Here is a 21,856-nt window from a genome sequence, read left to right on the forward strand (position 1 = left end):
GGTCGGAGCTTCATCGCGTGTGTCTGCCCAGGAGAGGAGAGGATGGCGTCTCTGAGCTCACTTCCCCTTCCTCCCAGCATTCTATTCTGTTTACTCCTCCCACCTATGTTTTAACCTATGAGACCAAGCAGTTTCTTTATTGCTTAACCAATGAAATCAACAGATTGATATATGACACTCCCACATCAGGAGAAAAGACAATCCTTTCAACAAATGGTGTAGGAAAAGCTGGATACCGAGACCTAGAAGAATGGCTCTGTCTGCGGTAGTCAGGATTGTGACCGCAGAGCTTTGTCAGCTGGTGACCAATGGAAGCCTAGGTCAGACTGCAGTGTGGTCCCCTTGCTGGAAGAGAAAACATGGTGACCTAGGTAGGACACATACAGAAGCTTTAAATAAGCTTCATGGCTACTCTGGAAGCAGAACTAATGCAGATATGGGCAGGAGGAGAAGCCTGCTTTCTCAAGACACGTTTTATTAGAGAGTTTTAATTTTCTAATTATATCAATGATTTATATTAATAATATATTATGTTAACCCAATTACTGAACATTTGTAAATCCTTCTTTCTACATTGCGAGTCTTAAAATTTCTTTAGAATTGATATAGAATTAAAATATATTTCTCTACCAAATACTAATATTTTCACAAATAAGATATAATGGAAGCTGGAATATGATGGCACTCTTGGGATTTGAGCACTCAGGAGGCTGAGACAGGACTTTAAATTTGAGTGCAGCCTTGGCTACATAGCAAGACCCTGACTCAAAAAAATGTGTATGCAAATACATAATAGTTAATATATGCTGGATATCTTGAAAAAGTTGTTGGTTTATATAGAATTACAAAGAAATTAAAATTTATTGGCAAATTATAACATCTAGTAAATGTTGAGCTACTTTTTATTTGTTGTATAAAAATATCTAGTTATTCATCGTTGTGAATTTTAAACTACATTGTTTTATTATTATTATTTTAAATGATTTTCAAATTTAAATATATTTTGATCGTATTCTTCCCCTCCCCCAAGTTACTCAATAACGTCTCCTGTACCCTATCCACCTAACTTTTAAGTTTTCTCAAAAAACAAACAAAAACCCAACCACAACAACCCCTCCCCCCAAAAAAAGAAACACTAAAGTGTAACCAAATAAAAGCACGCACACACACACACACACACACACACACACACAAAACCTTGTGACCAGGAGGTGGTGGTGCACACCTTTAATTCCAGCACTCGGGAGCCAGAGGTAGGTGGATCTCTATGAGTTTATGGTCAGTCTGGTCTGCAAAGTGAGTTCCAGGACAGCCAGGGCAGCAGGGCAGCAAAATCCTATCTCAAAAACAAAACAAAACAAAACAAACTGTGGAGTCCATTAATTGGTCAGCTACATCTGAGCATTAGGCCTGTCCTGGAGAGGTTGATAGACCCAGTGTCTCTGCACTGGAGAAAACTGATTTTCCCTCTCCTGGGACAGTCATTTCTGACAGGAATGGCAGAACTCATAAAGCCAGCACAGCTGCATGACCAAGACCCAGCAAAGCTGAACCACATGACAGCCACAGTGCCACTTTTGGTTTTAGCCTCCGTGTGTTGCTTGCTTGGGGAACTTTTAATATTTGTACAATTTGGGGATATTGGATTGATGGAAATTTTCTTATGAAACATTTAAGCCTTCTCCTAGGAGTATTGCTTCTAAGCTTCCCTAGGAAAGTCCTAAGCATCCTACCCCTCCTGCTTTTAGGGAGCTATCCTTATCTATTTGAAGGTCTTCCTTGTGCCTTTGAGGTTGTGACACACATACAGAAGGCAGAGGTCTCTTTATGAGATATTCATAAAACATCTACCCTTATAATGTACATACTCGGAAACAAGATAATCAAAACAGAGCAAACTTAAAAAGATCAACAAGATTCGGTGGCCTAGAGGATTTGGCCACAGATCAGATTGTAAGCCTCTTCCCTCTGTACACTCAGGCGACTACATGGCGTGGACAGCAAAAATTAACGTTTTTTTTTTTAATGTAGCCGAAGTTACCTCTGCTATACACAGGGACTTACGTTGATAGGGACGAAATAGTCGTATGACAAACGTGAATGACTATTGACCTGTAATTTTAATACCTATATAACTTAAAGACTAAGGCTTTATATATTAGAATATTAGATAATCTTTAAACAACTGTACAGCAAATGAGGACAATGACCTCAAAATGTAAACGGTGTATAAGTATCTTGACCGGAGGTGGAAATGTATAGTGCAGTATGATAAATATATATTAAAATTTTATCAACATACAAAGTGTCTTAGGCAGAGGTAGAAACATATATGCATACAATATGACAAAATAACTTTGCATAGGTATACAAATATTGTAAACAGAAATAGGAGCATATTCAATATAACAAATATAATTTGAATTTATATCAATATAAGAATTCATACCAATGTAAATTGCCTATAAATAATAGCTCACAAGTATTCACTCTATTACTATTATTATTAGTGTGAGTAAGCTCACACTAATCTTGAGCACAAATGTAGAGAATTACAATAAAGTAGTTCCACACTAGCTCAGAATGGAGTATAATAAGAGGTTTTTTATTTAGGGTAGACTCACAGAACAACAGTCCTCTGCACAAGCAGAAAACAGGAACCGAATCCAGCAGCCAAGAGAAAGACTGCGTCTGTTTTCATGTCTGTTTTTATAGTACCCAAGGCCTTGCCCAAAGCAATGGGGTCCTAGTATCAGTTTGTGGAAAGCAACCTATAGTCTTGGCAACAACATAGGTTATTTTTGGGATTTCCATGGGGCCTCATTGGCCAACAACTCAATTAGATGTAACCCAAGCCCAGTACTGGAAGCTTTGGTGACAAGAGATGGTCAGTTGGGACTGTCTCCCCTGTTATTTGGCAATTTCATTTAGATCACCTTTATGTGTGTGTGTATGTGTGTGTGTATCTATATATTAGGAAGTTCCTACTGTATTAGATTTCCATACTACACTTCAAATGTCCCTTAATTTTTGCCGCCTCTCCATATATTCTCTCCCTCAATACTCTCCACCCCCACTTAATCTTCCAGTTCCGGCCTCCACCCCCATATCCATCCACAACTATCTCTTCTGTCTCCCTTTCTTAATGAGAGATATCTTTCGCTCTAGTCCCTTTTTACTTGCCTTTTGTGGTTCTATGGATTGTAGCTTGACTATCATTGACTGCATGTTGTAATGGGAGCGGCGGAGCTGCTTCCTGCCACCTGGTTAGCTTTACCTAAAATAATTACACAGAAACTGTATTCTTTTAAACACTGCTTGGCCCATTAGTTTTAACCTGTTATTGGCTAGCTCTTACATATTGATCTAACCCATTTCTAATATTCTGTGTAGCACCACGAGCTGGTGGCTTACCAGGGAAGATCTTAACCTGCATCTGTCTGGAGTGGGAGAATCATTGCGACTGCCTGACTCGGCTTCTTTCTCCCAGCATTCTGTTCTGTCTATTCCGCCTACCTAATTTTCTGTCCTATCAAAGGGCCAAGGCAGTCTCTTTATTTAACCAATGAAATTTAACACAAAACTCTCCCCCATCAACTGCATAGCTAATATCCACATATAAGTGACTATATTCATCTTTCTGAGTCCAAGGTGCCTCATTTAGGATGAATTTTCCTAGTTCTATCCATTTGCCTGCAGATTTCATGGTGTCATTTTTTAACATAATACTCCATTGTGGAAATGTGTACAACATTTCTTTTTCCATTATCCTGTTGAGAAACATCTAAGCTGTTTCTAGTTTCTGGCTTTTATGAATATTTTCAGATGCACTGTAACTAATGACTGCTCTCTATCTGCATCAGCGTCCTCCAGTAACCCCCAAGGCTCCGATCCTGCTACATTGCTTTGTCTTACTGTTTGTGCATTTATCACCAGCTGGTATTTTTTTGTTCACTTTATTAGTTATTTTCCCCCAAACCTATAAATATCCTGGATTAGCAAGATGGCTCAATAAATAAAGATACGTGCTACCCAGGCCTGTTAACCTGAGTTCTTTCCCTGAACTTCACATGGTAGAAGGAGAGAACTGGCTTCTACAGGTTGTTCTCTGACTTCCACAGGCACACTATATGTGGGCACACCTATATACACTCACATACACATGGATAGAGAGATGGTAGATAGATGATAGATAGATAGATAGATAGATAGATAGATAGATAGATAGACAGACAGGTGCTGCTGAGGGACATTACAGAGATCCCTTTATGGTTGTATTCCCTACCACCTAACTTAGTACTTAGCACCTTAATACGGAACAGAGGAAACAATTGTTGACTGAGTGATCAAGTGAATGAATAAAATGATGCTAACCAGATGATTTAAACACTGTGGATATTTACCAACAACTCATCATGGTCATAATCAAAGTTAACATTTAGTGATCTGTCACTGTGTTCCCAACACTGAAACTCAATTTGAAAACTGTCTCCCACAAGTTTGCCCCAATTCCAACCCAAATCCTGGACTAAATAAACTGTGCTTGCTATTCAGAATGGAAAACTTTCTCAAAGAAAAACCATTTTCCTAAGCCTAAGGAACAAAAGCTAGGCTAGTGCTTGCCCTTCAATAAATCAAGACCTTGCGGAGACAGCTAGTATCTTGCATACGGCCTTGTATCTCATGGATCTGGCCCAGCTTCATACACAAACCGTTTAAGGTCCTACTCCAGTTCAGCACAGAAAGATGCAATCTAGTTGTGGTTTTTAATATTGTTGCATTTCAAAAGTGTCATAAACTTTCTGAATTAATGAGATAAGACTACATACTGATTTTAATTATTTGCAAAAGTTGAAGTTAGATCGTAGTCTCCCAGGGCCTTTCTGCTTGAGGCATTTACCTGTCTGCTTTTCTTTTCATCATACTCCCATGACTGGTAGACCGACAGTTCTCCAAGGGTCTAAGAACAGCACTGGATTGGATACTTTGCAGTGGGCAAAGTGTTTATCTGGTTACCCCACATCCCACAAGTGCCTTTTGGAATTCCTTACTTGCCAGACTTTAAAGCCACTTCAGTTTGTCCTTCTCCTAATCTCTCCCCCAGCTTTTCTCCCTTTGAAATAGGACATTAAAGTCATATGTTAGCTGCTTAGTTCCTCATAGACCTCATTAATCCCATTGACATGTCTTCATTATAATATTCATGAAGTTTTGGTACCTATCAATATAATCATTAATCATCCATTTTTGAGATAATAACAAATGTTTTTAGTTAGATGGATTTAACTGACCCTTTGTTAAATGCGGGCAACATTGTGTATAATTTAAAAGGGAGGGGCAAATGAATAGAAACATGGTTTTTGAGCCCCCCCCCACGCCCACCACTCAAACTCTGAGCATAGCTTAGTTTCGTCTATGGAGATAGAATAAGAGTATCACACATAGAGAAGGACTTAGAACTGTATAGGTATCCATCATCCTTTAGGTCTCAAAAGAGATTCCCTTGATCCCAAAGATTGGATACCAACACCAACTGAGCAGTCAAAACCCTTTATATTTTTCCTTTGCAACCCCTTACTATAATCATAATTGTTGAATTGTTTATTAATTTATTGAGACTATAAGCTCATTGAATGAGCTAGCGTTCTGTCTTGTTCCTGTCTCACTCATGGCCAAGGGTTAGCATCTCACCAGGACTAAAGAATGGATGAAGAACAGAATAAATAAAAGGAAATAGATTGTGTAAGCTTTAAGTGCTATTCAAGATGGAAGGTACTAGCAATCTACCGAGCAGCTACTCCTTCCAAGGCACCACATGAAGTTTGCAACATGTGTAGTTTCATTTAATCTTAACAGAAAATGCCATGACTTAAGTATGTTGTTTCCCCAAACTTATGAATGAAGAAATAAGGCTTAGAAAGGACAGATGCATTCTCCACCATACTAGAATAAGCCTTTGCTCATGTTTCGTTACATACTGTAAAACAACACAATGTGCTAAAATAAAGATAACCCGAACTCTGGACCCGGGCTCCAGATTTCCTTCTGAGATGACTGTGAAATGATAGACCTGGCCCTCAGTGCTGAGAGCTGAAATGCACCAGCTCTGTCTGGTTAAGCTTTGAAAACCTTGTAAGCTTAAATGACTGTAATAATTAGAACATTGGATCCTGAGACAAAAACAAAATGAATGTTTATTTTCTCTAAAATACAATTAGAGAGTACACCCTCAGGTTGTACAGTCTAACTACAAAGGCATGCACCCCTCTGTAAAATAGCAAAATAATTAATGCTAAATCCCTGACTTATACGAAGTTCACTTTCCACAAACTCAAGCAAATGAAACACCTCCAGCATGATTTTAATCTGATTTTGATATTTAACCTTGCTTTATGCAGATTGATAATCAGTTTTAAAAATAGCTACTTTTAAAATTCAAAGCACATGCATTTCTGCTTATGGCTTCCTTCTATTGAGATTTTTCTTGTTAAAGACACTTTGTTCCTTCTACTTTTTTATTTTAGAAACCGAAAACCTAAATTACTTTGCCTTGTAGATTTAAATTAGGAACCTAGACTAACAAATATGTAACATAATGCACATTAAAGGAGAATTATCTTTGACAGTTAATATGATTCTAAGCAGGGAATTATTTGGACAAAAAAGATTTACAAAACTGGTATGTTCATTGTGGTATCAAGCTTAAAAATATCTTAAATTATGGTGTATTTTGTACTCTTTATAGGTACAAATGTAATTTTTTAAAACAAACTTAAATTTAAATATACTGTGATAGATTATTCTATGATGAAGCCTTATAATAAGTCTTCTTCTGAGATCCAGAATATTATATAGTAACAGGGCAAGACAGTACAGAGGCTACTCAATTTTGTATTCTTGCTGAGGCCATTTCAGGTTTAACTGGAATTTGATATTCTCGATGGAGAACCTCATGGAAAACGACCCAGCTCTATTCTAAAAACCCAAGGTCAGGATGTCCTAGCTAACTTTTCTCAGCTTGTGTTAAACTGCCTGTTTGTACAGAACACCTTCCAGCTAACTGCTTGCCTTGGCTTCTTTTTAAACTGCTTGCTTCAAACTGCTTGCTTCTGGGAAGTATTTTCGCCCCTGCCACCCACACAGCTGCCAAGTGAGATGCGAGGACATGGTTTCTGCCTTTAAAAGGCCCATGTTCTCAATACTCATGGCCACACCTAGACCCCCCCAACACTTTGGTGTGGTCCCAGCCAGGTGGAATAAAGACTGTCAATTGACTATAAACTATGTCTGAGTAGTCATCTCTGGCAGGCTACCCATAACACTAATTTTCTGTGATTTAAGATGACAGCATTTCAGGTTTAGCGGTATCTTTAATAATCACTTCGTGTCCATCACTGAGTAAAAGACTCCTTTAAGAACATGAGTGCTCTGAAGAAAAGGGGAGTCACTTTAACTGGGAGCAGAGAGGGAGGTTATTGTACAAAGAGAGGGACGGAGCATAGATAGTAACACTAATGATATTCGAAAAAGCCATCGAGGAACATTATTTTAAAAGCATACTTTAAAATACAATATGTGTCTTTGCCTTTGTGTGTGTGTGTGTGTGTGTGTGTGTGTGTGTGTGTGTGTGTGTAGTGTACAGAGTTTAAATGAAGTTGCACCACTTGAGGTGATAATACTCTCAACGTGACCCAGAGACTATCTAACAAAATACACTGTATCAAGCATGGGAAACCTTCTTCTGAGTCATTCATTGGTTATGGGAGAGTACAGGAGACTCCAGAACAAGATAGTCCATTGCCATCACCCTTAACTAGGGGCTTATTACTGCAGACACCACACTCTTCAGACACAGGACTTGGAGGATTCAAGCTAGAACTCACTTGACACTTTCCCCTAATGACTAGGTCTCATAGTATCAGAGGGTGCTGTAAAAGCTTTCCATAGAGAAAAGTAATCAATAGACCTGCCTGGCTGTATAACCTATGAACTAAAATGACTAGCCTGGCAAGATATCCCCAACAGTGAAATAGTGGTAAATATTTTAGGGATAATCAACAGCTTTCTAATTGCATTTAAGGTTCTCTCAATAGGAGTGAATTTATGCCTGATTACTGCAAACCTAGCCAGCTACCTAGAGAAGCACTACTGCCGTCTCTCTAAACTAATAAAATCTCCAAGTTGTATTCTAATAATACTTATCCTCATGCCAACAGATAAGTGTATCATTCGTCATCAAAGAAGATGATTTTTGTATCAGGTAGAGAATATTAGAGACCCACAACTGGTGAAAATGCAGAGTAAAATAGCCACGAGGTGCTACCCCAAATTGATAAATCTGTAACATTCCTACACCTATGACTCATGAAACATTGGGGTGCAGGGGGTTGCAATTGCCACAGGACCAGGTTGCCCTGCTGTTAGACAATGTCTTCTAGATATGATGAAGAAGCTATACCCATACCCATGAATTTTCAGCAATACGGTTGCATAGGAAAGACTGGCAACAGCAATTGACATGCCAGTGTGGCTGGGGGAACTTCACTGAGTCCCATTCCTACATAAAGAGCCACTGACTGTGGCTGCTGAGGGAGAGAATCAGTTTTCTCTAGGGAAAAGCTCCCTGGTGAGTTATCTAATCCCAAGTCTCAGGCTGAAACGCATGCCATACTAAATAGACTCAATAGGTCTCGTTTGTGTATGCATGTGCACCTGCATAAGTGTGTATATATATAACAATAATAGAAGGAATCATGAATTTGAATGGAAGTGGGTATGAGCCATGGAGTTGGAGAAGGAAGGTGTGTTAAAATAATATAAATATAGTGCTCACATTAAAAAATTCTCAAAAAATGAAAAAATTTAAATGAAAAAGTATAAGTATGAATAGTTGATATGTCCATTTTTTTATTGTGGCTGGAGCTTTGTCGGTGTGTTTGCTAAACTCCCCAATCCTTGTTTTACTCTTACATTGCATCCATAACTTTGGTGAAATTAAGTCATTGTCTCCCATTTACCAAACTAGGTTTGGCAGACAGGTCCATAGAATAGAAATAAATGGTCTTTCACTGAAAAGAACTTAAACTGGTCGGAATGAAACTGAACTTCGATGAAGAGTATGAGGAGAAAGCAGAAGAAGGAGATTGCCTTGTGAAGTGTTGTTAGAAAGAAAGAAGAACTTGTAACTGGGCAGTCCTCAGGGCAGGGAAGGCGCCGTGAGAGTGCAGATCCAGAGGCCCACACTGCACCCACTGAGCTTCTCCGTACTCTGCAGCAGCCATTTCCTCAGGGAAGCCGACCTTAGAAAACAATGGTTCTTCTAGGATGTGTTCTACTTGACCATCAAAAATACAAATGATATTTTTATATATTTTGTACATTTTATACATAAAAAATATATTTATGTATATATTATATATAAAATCCATATACAGATCTGTAATGGATTTTACAAATAGCCTAGAATGAGAAACTGACTATGTTCTGTTGATTCAAATGGACATTTATAAATGGATGGAAAGCTATACATGCACACATAATGTGTTTGATAGTAGGAAGTACGCTTGTCACCCAACAGGTGGGAGGTTGTCGTGAGAGCCTTGTTGACATTCAGGGCCTCACCACTCAGGCCCACTGTTAATCCTCACATCCTCCTTGGGGGTTGGCACGTAAACCCCAGGTGGGTCTTTCTTTTTCTTTTAATTCTAATCATAATTAGAACTATCTGAGAGTTTTAATCCAGCTTCCCTTTGTACTCTTTATAGCCTTTGTATGATAAATTCATTTTCCTTAGCAAAATGTATTAGATGCCCACTCTATATCAAGATGTCAAAAGCAAGCCACCACTGACTTTGCATCTGTTAAAACACACACTACCCGGAATGCTATCCAGATGCAGAAAGGTGAATTTCCAGCAAGTTCTGTGATGAGGGAAATTACCCTCCTGAGGAAGATCCAGAGCCGTGACTGAAGAAGTGGTATCTAAAACATAAAGACAGAGAGGAAGGACATGCCTCCTCACCCTAGGGATGAAATGCAGCGATGCTTCAGGAAGAATGAGAAAGCTAGAGTCTAGAGAGAGTAGCAAACAAAGGTATAAGACCAAGGAGATGTCAAGGCAGGTATTCACAGGTGATGAGGGCTGAGAGCAACTGGCGAGCCACTGAGCAGCTGAAGTGAAGTGACTGAAGGAGCCAGTACCTTCCTTCAAGACTCGACTCTGGCTGCTTTTTGGAGAAAGAATGATACGGAACACTGAAACTCCACAGGAGAACCTAGAGTAATTTGCATACTCACAATTATTTGAGAAATACTATGTACACATTTTTAAAAAATAATAAAAATATTTTAGAGATATAATTTAAATAAAAACATTTTAAGAGAATACCAAAATATATATTATTTTCTTTTTAGGTCAGCAATTTAAGTAAAATTATTACATAGCTAAACAAAAATTGTGTGCTTTCTCGGGCATTTTCCTGGAGATTATCAATCACACAAGTGGCTAATACAGTGCTTGCTCTGGTGGAATGGGATCCCACATAGAGTTCACGGGGCAGTGGGAATGAGGCAGATGCTCTTAAAGCAACTTTTGTAATAACAAGTACGGGATGCCATACCAGAAGGAAGTGCCCAAGTTAAGGCTAGAGGCAGGGATCAGACCCACTGGAAGGAGAGACTGGAGTCTTATGGGAAGCCTTAAAATGCTAAAAGCATATTCCAAATGTGATGGGCAGCCATGTAACCCTGAAGGTTTTCATCAGGAAGTAAACAAAGGAGGGTTACTTAGAGGATGGCGAATGTTTCCTTCTTGGCATACAGCTAAATTACTTCCTTGCAGTTTCTCTTCAGGGCTGAATGACTGAATTTGGGAAGTGGGAAATCAAGAGTGCCAGCTACCTCCCAGCTGCTAAAATTCCCTTATCCTTTGCTCTCTTGCCCTATCAGAAACACCCTGTAGATTCTGTGCCTCCAATACACTGTTTCATTTTGAATAGGTGTTGATTCAAATCCTGTGATATCTGAACTGCACTTTGATGATGTTTGTTACTTCACCCATTAATGGATTGACTTTCTCTAACAAACAGATCAGTTCATCAACAGAGGGGCAGGCAGCATTCGGAACAGTAAAAGTCAAGATGTTTGCCATATTGCCTTTGGGTCCAGGGTCCTTGGACCACCTCCACTCTCTGGCAGACGGAATAACCTGAGGCTCTCCAGTGAGGTGGGTGAAAGATTCGAAGAGCTTATCCAAGCAAGGGCAGGGGATGGTAAGATATGGGCTGGGGGAAGGAAGGGAAGAGAGATAGCTGACTGTGTGTGCTCAAAGTAGGCTTACATAAATTTGCAGCAGGAATTTTGGATCTTAAAAAATCTCAAAGTTGTTTCTTTTCTGTCATGTCAACATAATTAAAATTTTTGAGAAATCTTTTCATTAAACATATTTTTACAAGCAAATATATATGAACATATTTTGCCTTCTCTGTCAAAAGAAATGTTGAGCCGGGCGGTGGTGGCGCACGCCTTTAATCCCAGCACTCGGGAGGCAGAGGCAGGCGGATCTCTGTGAGTTCCAGACCAGCCTGGTCTACAAGAGCTAGTTCCAGGACAGGCTCCAAAACCACAGAGAAACCCTGTCTCGAAAAACCAAAAAAAAAAAAAAAAAAAAAAAAAAATGTTGGATGTAGACCAATACCCATACAACACGGATTCTCAAATGGTCTGCTTTTTATTTTGAACGTCCTTCACATGTCTGAGATGGAGGATGAATCCCACTCATCTCTATCTGTTGCAATTTTGATTTTTGTGTCTGGGAGACCTGCTTGCCTGCTATTCCCTCTCATGTTATTTTTTTCCTCCATTTCTACTTTTCTCTAATTTTCCTTCCTATCATTTTTTTTCGCTGCAGTTACTCTCTCTGTTTTTTCTCACATATTTGTCCAAGTTTTTTTCCTGTATAGACTTTTATAGAAATTAAAAGTAATTCCTTTATTTTTAAACATACATATTGATTCATTTTCCTTACAGACAGTTAGATCCATTGGGTACAAAAATAGCCAATTGTGCCATCAGCCTACAGTAGAGAAGCATGTTAACACCCCACAAGTGCCCGCATTGCAGATACCTGAGTCTGAGCAGCAAGGAGAGAAAGGAAATGCTCACCAAATGAAGCCAACCACACCTGTTCCTGGTAAGCAAGAGTCATGTAGACAGTAAGAACCAGTGGAAAATTGAGAGGTGTTCTTATTGTGATAATCAAGCCGTATTCAGGACAGGGCTAGGTCCAGAAAAGGACCATTTAAAAATGAAATGGGTGGTGGGAATTGAAATATATTTGGAAGGATTGTACATGCATTATTTTGCCTTCTCTGTCCTTTTGTTTATTCTCCTATTTCAAATAGCTGTGGTGTCCTGGTTTTGCTTTCTGATAAAGATGCCAAAGTAAAATAGCATCTCATTATCATTGTATTTTGGAAACTCAATGTTTATTTTAAGTTTTCTTACAATAATTTCTGTTTCTGTTTGCAAGAACTTTATTTTCTGTGCTCTTTATTTTCTTTCATTGATGTAAAAAGTGGCTCTATAGGAAGAGAGCCTCTCTTTTGTCCCATTTCAGATTGCAAGCCCAAGTCTAGCAGAGAAGTACAGTTGATCTGAAGCTCATATTTATTAGAAAATGGAGACCAGAGCCTGACTTTGAATTGTTTTATAACTTTCTGCCTTTCTTGGTCTAACTCTAGTGTCTAAGGAAAGGGAGAATTGATTTTACTTAAGTTAGAAATGAATGATGACCACACTACACACACTATCATCCACGGAGATAACAAATGGCATGAGAACATGAGTAGCGTAGACATGTAGTCCTGGTTCTACCAGTGATTGTCTCTGAAGCCCGGTTCAAAGTTCTTCGCCCTTGGAACCTCGGTTTCCTCCACTATAAAACAAGCCAAGCATTGCGCCAGTGGGAGGTGCCTCAGAAGGTTGCTGTAAGGAGCCAATGACATAACCCAGTGAAGTGTATGATATTGCTCTGAGAAATGAAGGATTTAGGAAATATTAGCTGCTACTATAACTATTATTTAAATGTCAAATTATACTTCAGAATTCTTCTCCAGGTTTGATCTCAGCTCAGCAGTTATCTTTAGAAAACTCCTTATTCTGCTACATTTCCTCTTTATAGGAAAAGGAATTTTCTCTCAGTTTCATTTTTTTATGTTTTTTAATATAGCATGTTGCATGAATAGCACAATCCACACTTCTTTCGCCCTCTATTCTTTGGATAAAATTCATCACTTCTATAGAAAGTCCAATGTTGAAATAGACATTAACGCCTATTTTCTGTAAAGGACTAAGTTGTGTCTTTTATAAAGCCACAAATTATGTCAAAATGATATTCTCATTATAGTGATAAATATATTTACTGGAGTGTTTGAATGAATATAGTGCTTTCTGTTCTGGCTTTTGTTCTCTGGTATGGAAATTTACCAACCAGTCTACCTATTCTGTACCCAATCCCCCTCAACAAGCATCAGCAGGGCAGAGCAACAACAGGAAAGCTCGCTTGAAAAGTGCCAGCGGAGAAGAGGCAGAGGCGCACTGTGGTACGACGGTATTCAGTACTATCTCAGAGCTGCGTATTATTCAGGGCAGTGGGATCTCTCTGCAGGTTGTAAATTTCAAAGGATTATGAGCCAATTCATTTAAAATATAAATGTCTGTTCTGTGGGGATTATGGAAATGAAATTTTCTGCAGAAGTACTGCTCTAGAGTCTGCCCTAACAGACAAGCTGGATTCAATAGACAGGAGCTCGAAACTCTCCCTGTCCGCGGGCTCAAGGAAGCTTAAATTACTGCTGCTGTTGTTCCTATAAGGGACCCAAAAGTGTCTGAGGAAATTCCTGCCTGAAGTCTTTACATAAATCGAACTTTATTATCATTTTTCATATTTAATTTGTGTCTTTTCTTTTAAAGCAGGCTTTTGTTACACTGCTGTTTCTCTCTTCGGAGTTTTGCATATGATGTGAAACAGCTTCCAGCGTGAACACTTCCACACTTAAGCATTAGATAAACGGAAGTGGCTGCCGCCGCTAGCCTTTAAAAATGGAATTTAAGACATGTTTATATAGATTTTCAATGCATATGTTAGTCTTTCCCTTTAAAGATGGGATTTGAGGCATGTTTATATAGGTTTTTGATGTATATATTAGTCTATCTTGAATCCAGCCCAAGGGTGTCAGGAATAAATCTGTTAGTACAATTTTGCAAAATGTTAAGATTCAGGCTTCCAGGTTTTGTGGTGTTTTTATCAATGGTGGGTAAGCAAAGTACTTCTGCAGTAATGCCACGTCCATCTTCCGAGGGACATGAAGGAAAGGGCTTGTTTGAAAAGAATTGCAATTTAATTCCCTAATGGAATCCATTTGTCATGGAATCCAAGAAAAATATATAAGATGCCTTTAAAATTCAGTGAGTTTGGGAATTTTTTATTACATACTATAAAATTTAAATCTACAATGTCCTCGTACAAATATCAAAGCATTTTTATGGTAAAGATCTACAAAAATGCAACAAAGCTTTTCTTAAAACATCCAACTATCTGAAGAAAATAAACATAAGCCATAGTAATGCCTCTCATTTGCTTTAAATAATTAAATGAAAAAATATACAAAATTAATACCACCTGTCCAGAACAACTTTTTATAAATATCAACAGAATTATACAATGGAAATATTTCTTCCAATAAAGGTAGTTCCTCAAGAAATAGCAGGAATGAAGAGGAAGTAGCCACTGCCCTCAGCATCTTCAGCCAGCCAATGGCAGAACCAGTGGGCTCCAGCACTCCAGAACCCCAGGCTCCTGACCAACCAGGTTAGCATCCTTAGCAGTCACAGAATTTTCCTGGGGATGTTGAGGAGTCATACCAGTGTTGTCACCCACTACCAGGAAAGGTGGGGTCCCTGTCAAGGTTCATAGTTTTCATTAATAAAAGAATTTAAGGATGGGCTCAAAGGGAAAGTTGGAAACAATTTTATTAGACTTTGAAAGAAAAAACCCAAGGCAAGCAAGCTGTAAATCTCAGCAGCATCTCTGAGGGAAAGAAATGTCACAAACAGAAGGAAAAAAGCCTTGAAGTTTGAGTTAAGCCACCATGGAGGTCAGCCAAGTGGTAGACAAGTAGCCTCATAGTGTTAGGGAGTGGGAATTCTGGGAAGGAAACGTACAGTAGCTCATTAAATGATTAATTATTCCACCTGTCTTTATCATGATTTAATGTGAACTCATCTCCATAGGGGTGGGTGGTCTTTCCTTCCTGAGAGTTGAACTCTTAGCCAGATGAGTGAGCTGCCCATTTGGTTTAACTTTTCGTATTAAGGATAGCTCGGAATGCCAGACCTTCAACCAGGCCAGAAAAATAGCTTTCCAGAATTGGTCTCCACAGAGCTCTGGATTTAAGCTCCTGTAACCCAAATATTTCAAACTCAGTCATTTCAAAAAGTGATGATACAATCATTAGCTGAAATTTATCATATTTTGTAAATCTAACTTTTCAGCTTCAATTTTATGTCAAATTTTAATGGATGAAAGAGTACTTTAATACCCAGTTCTCCCATTCAAACATAAAACTTGAAAACTTTGAAGCCTTGCCCTGACACTGACCCCTCCCCAAAGCCCATCATCTATTGTTACCTCCCCATCCTCTCTATAAATGGGGATCACTGCGCCCATCAACATATCTTTCCTAGCAGGTGTTTGCTACTTTTACAAAGGCAAATTGTTTTTGAGTAAGGGAAAAAGGAAAATAAATGAAAATTGTTTGTAGTTTGTCAGTCTTATTTATGCAGTGTTGAAACCTTCATTAAAATGTTAGGCGCAATTAGTGTCTCTAGCATAAATCTGACTGTGTAGAAGAACTAATTAGATGTTTAGGTGATCATTCTTGCATTTATCTTGTTTGCTGCAATATTGTGATTACACGGTAATTTACATATTTCTCTAAGAAAGCACACCAAATTATTCATTACAATTGATATGGAAATACTTGAGGTAAAAGTACAGATCTCTGGAAAGCTGGTGACAGTGAGGTAGTTAGTATACCTCGGTGTAAAACACTCTCTCACTTCAACATTTTGGCAATTAATAATGTTTGGCAAGTAGGTCATGAGAAATTGTCTAACTGAATAGTGAAGATTCCCAGAATTCTTTCTGTTCCCTTGCTTTACACATCCATGTATATTACAGCACATTGGCTTTTATAACCAATTTCAGCCTTTAGGCTCTGCCCGTGAAAGTTTTATAAAACACCAGGTGTATATGTATATAAAAAAGACATACAAATCAAGCATATGTAATAATTTCAGAAGATATTTATTTTCAAATAATTTCTCAATACATATATATATAAGCATATATATATAATTTTACCATTTGTTAAAGTGGAAAGGAAATTCAAATTCACACTAATGTGATGGGTGGTGGTCAAATATATATTTTAAAACAGAGTGTCATCAGCATTTTTCAGTGCTGACTGATATTTTTGTGTTTATAATTGTCAATGTTGGAAGTGCTACTTCACATAAATATATGAGATGTATATAGAGAGGAGGCAAAGGACTGACCAAATTTAAGACAACATGGTCCTTATTCAGGAGAAAACCTGCCAAAGGGTCCCTAGTGTAAGACTCAGATCCTGCCTACAGGGTGGGTAGTTGCAGGACAACAAGGGACAGAGATTGAAGTGTTTGCTTTCTTAGCCTGCAGTTAGCCACTGCTGCGGACAGTTGGGAGGTATCGTGTCCAGTGGGATAAAGAGTGCCAAGCCACTAACAGACCATCTCTTATGGTCAGTTTTCTTGGATCAATAGGTCAGGCAAGCAAGAATCTAAAAACCAAGTTGGAACCAAATCATTTTAGTTCTGGGAATTGTGGTTGTTTAACCACAATGGAGGCACTTTACAAATGACATGGTCACAGCTAGCAGCATGAAAGGGCTAGTTCATAAATTACTGGAAACTCTGACCCAATCCTGGGCCACATTTCATTCAGTGATTTTTTTGTTGTTATTGTTAAACTCAAGCCAGCAGCTCAGACAGTAAGTTTTTTTAATTAAACATTCTGAGGACAGACATGCTGGCACATGTCTTTAGAATTACAAGCCCTCGGGGAGAGGGAGCTATAGTGTCCCACACCTTTAACCCTAGCGCTTGGGAGGTAAAAGTAGGCAAATCCCTGTGAGATCAAGTCCAGCCTAGTGTACAGAGTGAGTACCAGGAGAGTTGGGGTTACACAGAAGATCCTTGTCTCAAAAAATAATTAAAAAATAAAAGAAAAAAAAATGGAATAAAAGTTTTAACACAATATAATCCAAAGACATACCAACCTAATACTTAATGTTGAGGAATGACAGTAGGAAAATTAAAATCTCTCCTTTATATAATTAGACTGTCATTTCTATACAAGAACAGCAAACTAGCCGGGCAGTGATGGTGCAAACCTCTAATCCCAGCATTCAGGAGGCAGAGGTGGACAGATCTCTGTGAGTTGAAGTCCAGCCTGGTCTACAGACCTCGTTCTAGGATAGCCAGGGCTACACAGAGAAGCCCTGTCTCAAAAAAAACAAACAAAAACCCAGAATTTTTTTTATGATCAGTAAAAACGCTACAATTGCCAGCAGTCTCAAATCCAGGGGTTTTAAACAGTATTTGCTTGAACTGTGGCATGACTTGGTGTGATGGTAGGTGTAGTGCATGTGGTCTGTATTCAGCATTGGACTTCAATAAAGTCACACCCTGAAATATGGGTGAAGATTATCAAAAAACACCTGGGATTCATTGTGTTGTGTTTTGAATTAGTTTGTGACATTTTTGTCTATTCAAAATTTTTTATTGTTAACCAAAATTTTTGCAAACCCAAAGTAATTTATACAACCCAGGTTGAAGAGCTGTTTCAGAGTAACACTAGATTTATAAAATTCCACTGTGTGCCTAGCTCCATGCAGTAGGATTTGCTGCCCCAAATAGGAGTGTCCCGTCAATTTGTTCATCTCACCTGCCCACCCTGACTCAGACCACCTGTACCTCTGGGCAGGGATGAGATAAAGTAGCTTCAGGCTCTTCTGGCCATGGACCTGAAAATACAAGTCTTTCTCTGCCATATTTTATCAAGCCCTTTACCTCCCAGTCACTTTTGTACAGCAAGTCCATGGTAAGTAACTGATGAGTGCAGTCTTGAACTATTTTCCATTTGTGACACCAATGTCATTTTGTAAGAGGTTTCTGGATCTTGCTTTTACAGCGTAGGCTTTATAGTTGGCAAATCTTACATGTCCTGCGGTTGCTTTCATTGTGGTCTTAGCTGTAATAGATTAAAGGGTCCAACATGAATTATTCCATCTACATCAGAGCTGTGCAGAACAGGTGCAAGGTCCAATATTGAAACAATTTAGGGGGGGGAGGGAGTGCATTCAAGGAAATGGGCTTTCTTCTGTAGTCTTCCCGAAGAAAGGAAGCAATGGTGCCTTTAACTGCATTTACGATAAACATTGTCTTCTCATATTGCCTAGATCAGTTATAAAACCTACTTCAGTGTAGTATAAAAATGAAAGATTTTTTTAAACATTTGATAAAAATTCCATCAGCCATATGCAGAATTTTTGAAGAAAAAAATAATAAAAAAATTTTATCAAAGCTTCTAAAATTAAATATAAAATTGTATTTCACATTGAGAAACCATCACTCAGATTAACAGTATTTCTGTACATATAGAGTTGCTTGCAATGTCTGTGAATTATTTCAATCAGCAAGAGGCAGAGAAATAACCGTCAGTCATCATTCCATGGTTTCCTTGATTCGTAACCCACACAATGACCAGATGGTCTGGTTAAAAAAGCTTGTTACGTACTGTGCTGTCTTCCTGCGGTAAAAGGGAGGTATTAGTAACTCAAATCCTTTTCAATTTGGACAACTCCCCTCACTGGATGTCGAGTTAATGAGGTTTTGCTATAAAGAACTTGCTGCAAGACAGGTGATAATTATTTCAGACTTACAAATTTCCTGGCCAGGGTTTCAGCTCAAATGGAGAGCAAGTGCAGATGACTTGCCTGTGGCTGTGGGCACTGTTCTGTGGGTAACTGTTTAGCAAGACACAAGATGGTGGGGGAAATGCCTCCCCTGGCTTCTGTCTTCTCTGATAAACCTCTGTTTCACAAAGTGTTACCCTAACCACCTAAATAAACCTTTATTGGAACCCAAGTCTGACTGTTCCCTTCTTTCCCCAATGTCAGATGAGTGGATATTTCCTGAAAGCACTTCTCTGACTTCTGATCCAGCATGTAGCAGTCAGTCTTCGCTCCTGGATGGGGACTCATGCATTGCTTCACACCTGTGGCTAGAAACCAGCAAGGACAGTGAACCTGACCAGGCAGAGGAAACCCGGATGGCTCCCAAGGACATTTTCACCTTTTCATCGAGACCAAGATCAGCACCTCATGGGAAGAGTCATGCTATGTCCCCAGAGGGGTACCCATTCGTTCTGGACCCTAAGGAGGACAGCAGCGTGAGCAGGAGAGACACCAAGTTGGAAGACGATTTTGACGGCACTGACAGCAGCGAAGAGGTACACAGCTTGAGGAGTAAAATGGGCTTAAGGCACAGTGTCCTATTCGTGCCAGTAGCGTTAAAGCGAGTTGGAGTGAAAGAGTGGGAATCAATTGCTATTTATAAAAACGCAGCAGATTGCTATGTCAGTCAACAGTTCCATCGGGTTGTTATGGTAACTCATAATTTCTGGATTTTTATTATTAACAACCAATTCCATGTTTAATTATGGAAGCCAGTTTTTCAGTTGTTTAGGTTTTTTCATTTTAATCTTTGCCTCACATAATTAGAAATAATTTATAGTTGATAGCAAGACCACTGAAAAGCTGAGACACCAGTGATCAGGGTCTCTGGAGAGGCTGTGCTGTGGTTGCTAAGCATTCAGAACTGACACTTTTCTGGCTCCTTCCTTCCCTGCTATCTTTTCACCTTAGACCTATTAGGACTCATTATTTTCCATATGGTCCCAGAATTTCGAGAGTTGTGCCAATTAAAGTTTAGATAATGAATCATGAATTAGTACTGGGACTCTGCTTACAGGAGGTGTTTTCTGGAATTATTCAGAATATAAATATATTGTAAGTTAGTAAACTGATAAAAGTTTTCTTATAAATTTGTTGAAATTCAATCTGAATATGGCTTAAAAGTATTTGTTTAAAAACTAATTACTACAGCTTTATTTGGGGGTATGTAATTCATCTATGTGTGTGCATAAATAGTTTGTGTGTGTTAGATGCACATGTGTAAAATGCATGTGGAGTCCTTGGGTGTCATTTTCACCTCCTTCTTTCTTTCTTAAGTATGGTCTGTTACTGCCCCCAAGTTCACTAATTAGGTTATGTTGACAGGCCTAGCTAAGCCTTCCCATGAGCCACCTTGCCCCGCTTTATCTGTGAGTGCTAGGGATCAAATTTGAGACTTCCTGCTTGTCAGGTAAGCACTGTACGCTCTTCGTATCATTATGTTTATATTTATATTTTTAGGGTTTACTTTTCCTTTTTGAAACAGGGTTTCTCTTTGTAAGAGTCCTGGCTGTCCAGGAACTTTCTCGGTAGACCAGGCTGGCCTTGAACTCAGAGAGATCTGCCTGCCTCTGACTCCCAAGTGCTTGGATTAAAGGCTTGTGCCACCATACACAGCTCTTTTATCTTTATTCTTAACAGTGGTAATTCGTATGTGTTGAAGAAACATTTTAAAAGTACCATAGTCAAGTTAAAATTTAAGAAAAGATGTGCAAATAACATGACATAGAAATAATTAGAAATCTCTTATACATGCTTACAATGTTTTCATAATAACTATAACTGAATGAGAATGCCCTGTGGGCAGTGCATTGTAGATCAGGCCCATGCTTCTATGTGCAGAGCCAACCAAGAATATGAGGACCTTGCTTAGAACTTTTACAGTAATTATGGGGCTTATATATTCTAATGAATTTTGTCAACAAAATAAATGTAGAATCCTTTTTATATAATATCCTGGATTTTGCATGTGCTAAATATAGTGCATTTTCATGCCACCATGTTAAATGTTGGACATTTAAATATTATACGTACCTATGTCTTTCTTCCCTAAATCATCAAGCTGTAAAAAATTATAAGATAGATTCTTGTCTTCATTATCTAGTAGGGCTTCTATCCCATGTCATCACTTCTAAGTTTGGCCAAGTGTTCTGTTTACTCTTACCATTATGCTTCCAAGGGATAGACTTATGTCTTTCCAAGGAGTGCATGGCACCGTCTTCCTTCTCTAACCCAAAAGACTTTAACAAGGGAAGTGTCCTGACAGGTGGGAAATAGCAGTTCTCTGGGAAACAATGAAAACAGTTTTATGAGGAACGACCCCGGGAAGAGCACGTCATGAGGAACTTAGCTATTCTGTCTGTCTCAAGCAATCACATTTTGAGGGGAAATGCAGACTTCCAGTTCTGTAGGTTTGAATTTGATTCCACTTCATGTGCTTTCTTTTTCTTCTATCTCTTCTACTTCTGATGCCCTTCCATTTTTACTATACAAAATGTATTTATTGATGACTATATCAAATGGAAAATAAATTCATTTTGCTTTTCCCCACACTCTGACTGCTTAGCCATCTGCTCGCCCTGTACCATGCCTGTCTGTGTGGCCAGGAGCATGTGGCTAGAGTCTGTGGTGGGACCATCTCAGTGCTCACACCTGCCTGGCTCACTGTTATTCAGAGCCTCCAAAGGCCAACAGAGAAGCCTTGCCGTATTATGGACTCAGAGACACTAATAAGACACAAC

At 38.8% G+C, this 21,856-nt stretch overlaps 1 protein-coding gene across 7 annotated transcripts in view; it reads left to right on the forward strand.

Moving 5' to 3' along the window:
* The window catches only part of Cfap20dc (CFAP20 domain containing), a 220,436-nt gene that overhangs the window by 113,951 nt on the left and 84,629 nt on the right, over positions 1–21,856 (forward strand). For 5 of the 7 annotated variants that reach the window (XM_041662655.1, XM_041662657.1, XM_041662658.1 and 2 more), the window contains 5 exons: positions 11,088–11,224; positions 12,028–12,190; positions 13,527–13,601; positions 14,747–14,869; positions 19,281–19,612. In XM_041662655.1, coding sequence (XP_041518589.1) covers positions 11,088–11,224; positions 12,028–12,190; positions 13,527–13,601; positions 14,747–14,869; positions 19,281–19,612 — 830 coding nt within the window. The remainder of the gene's footprint in view (positions 1–11,087; positions 11,225–12,027; positions 12,191–13,526; positions 13,602–14,746; positions 14,870–19,280; positions 19,613–21,856) is intronic. The other 2 variants (XM_041662656.1, XM_041662659.1) reach the window with 2 other exon arrangements.

This window comes from Microtus oregoni, unplaced genomic scaffold (assembly GCF_018167655.1).
Source record: "Microtus oregoni isolate MIOR12 unplaced genomic scaffold, Mior012 000013F_ref0000133, whole genome shotgun sequence".
NCBI lineage: Eukaryota > Metazoa > Chordata > Mammalia > Rodentia > Cricetidae > Microtus > Microtus oregoni.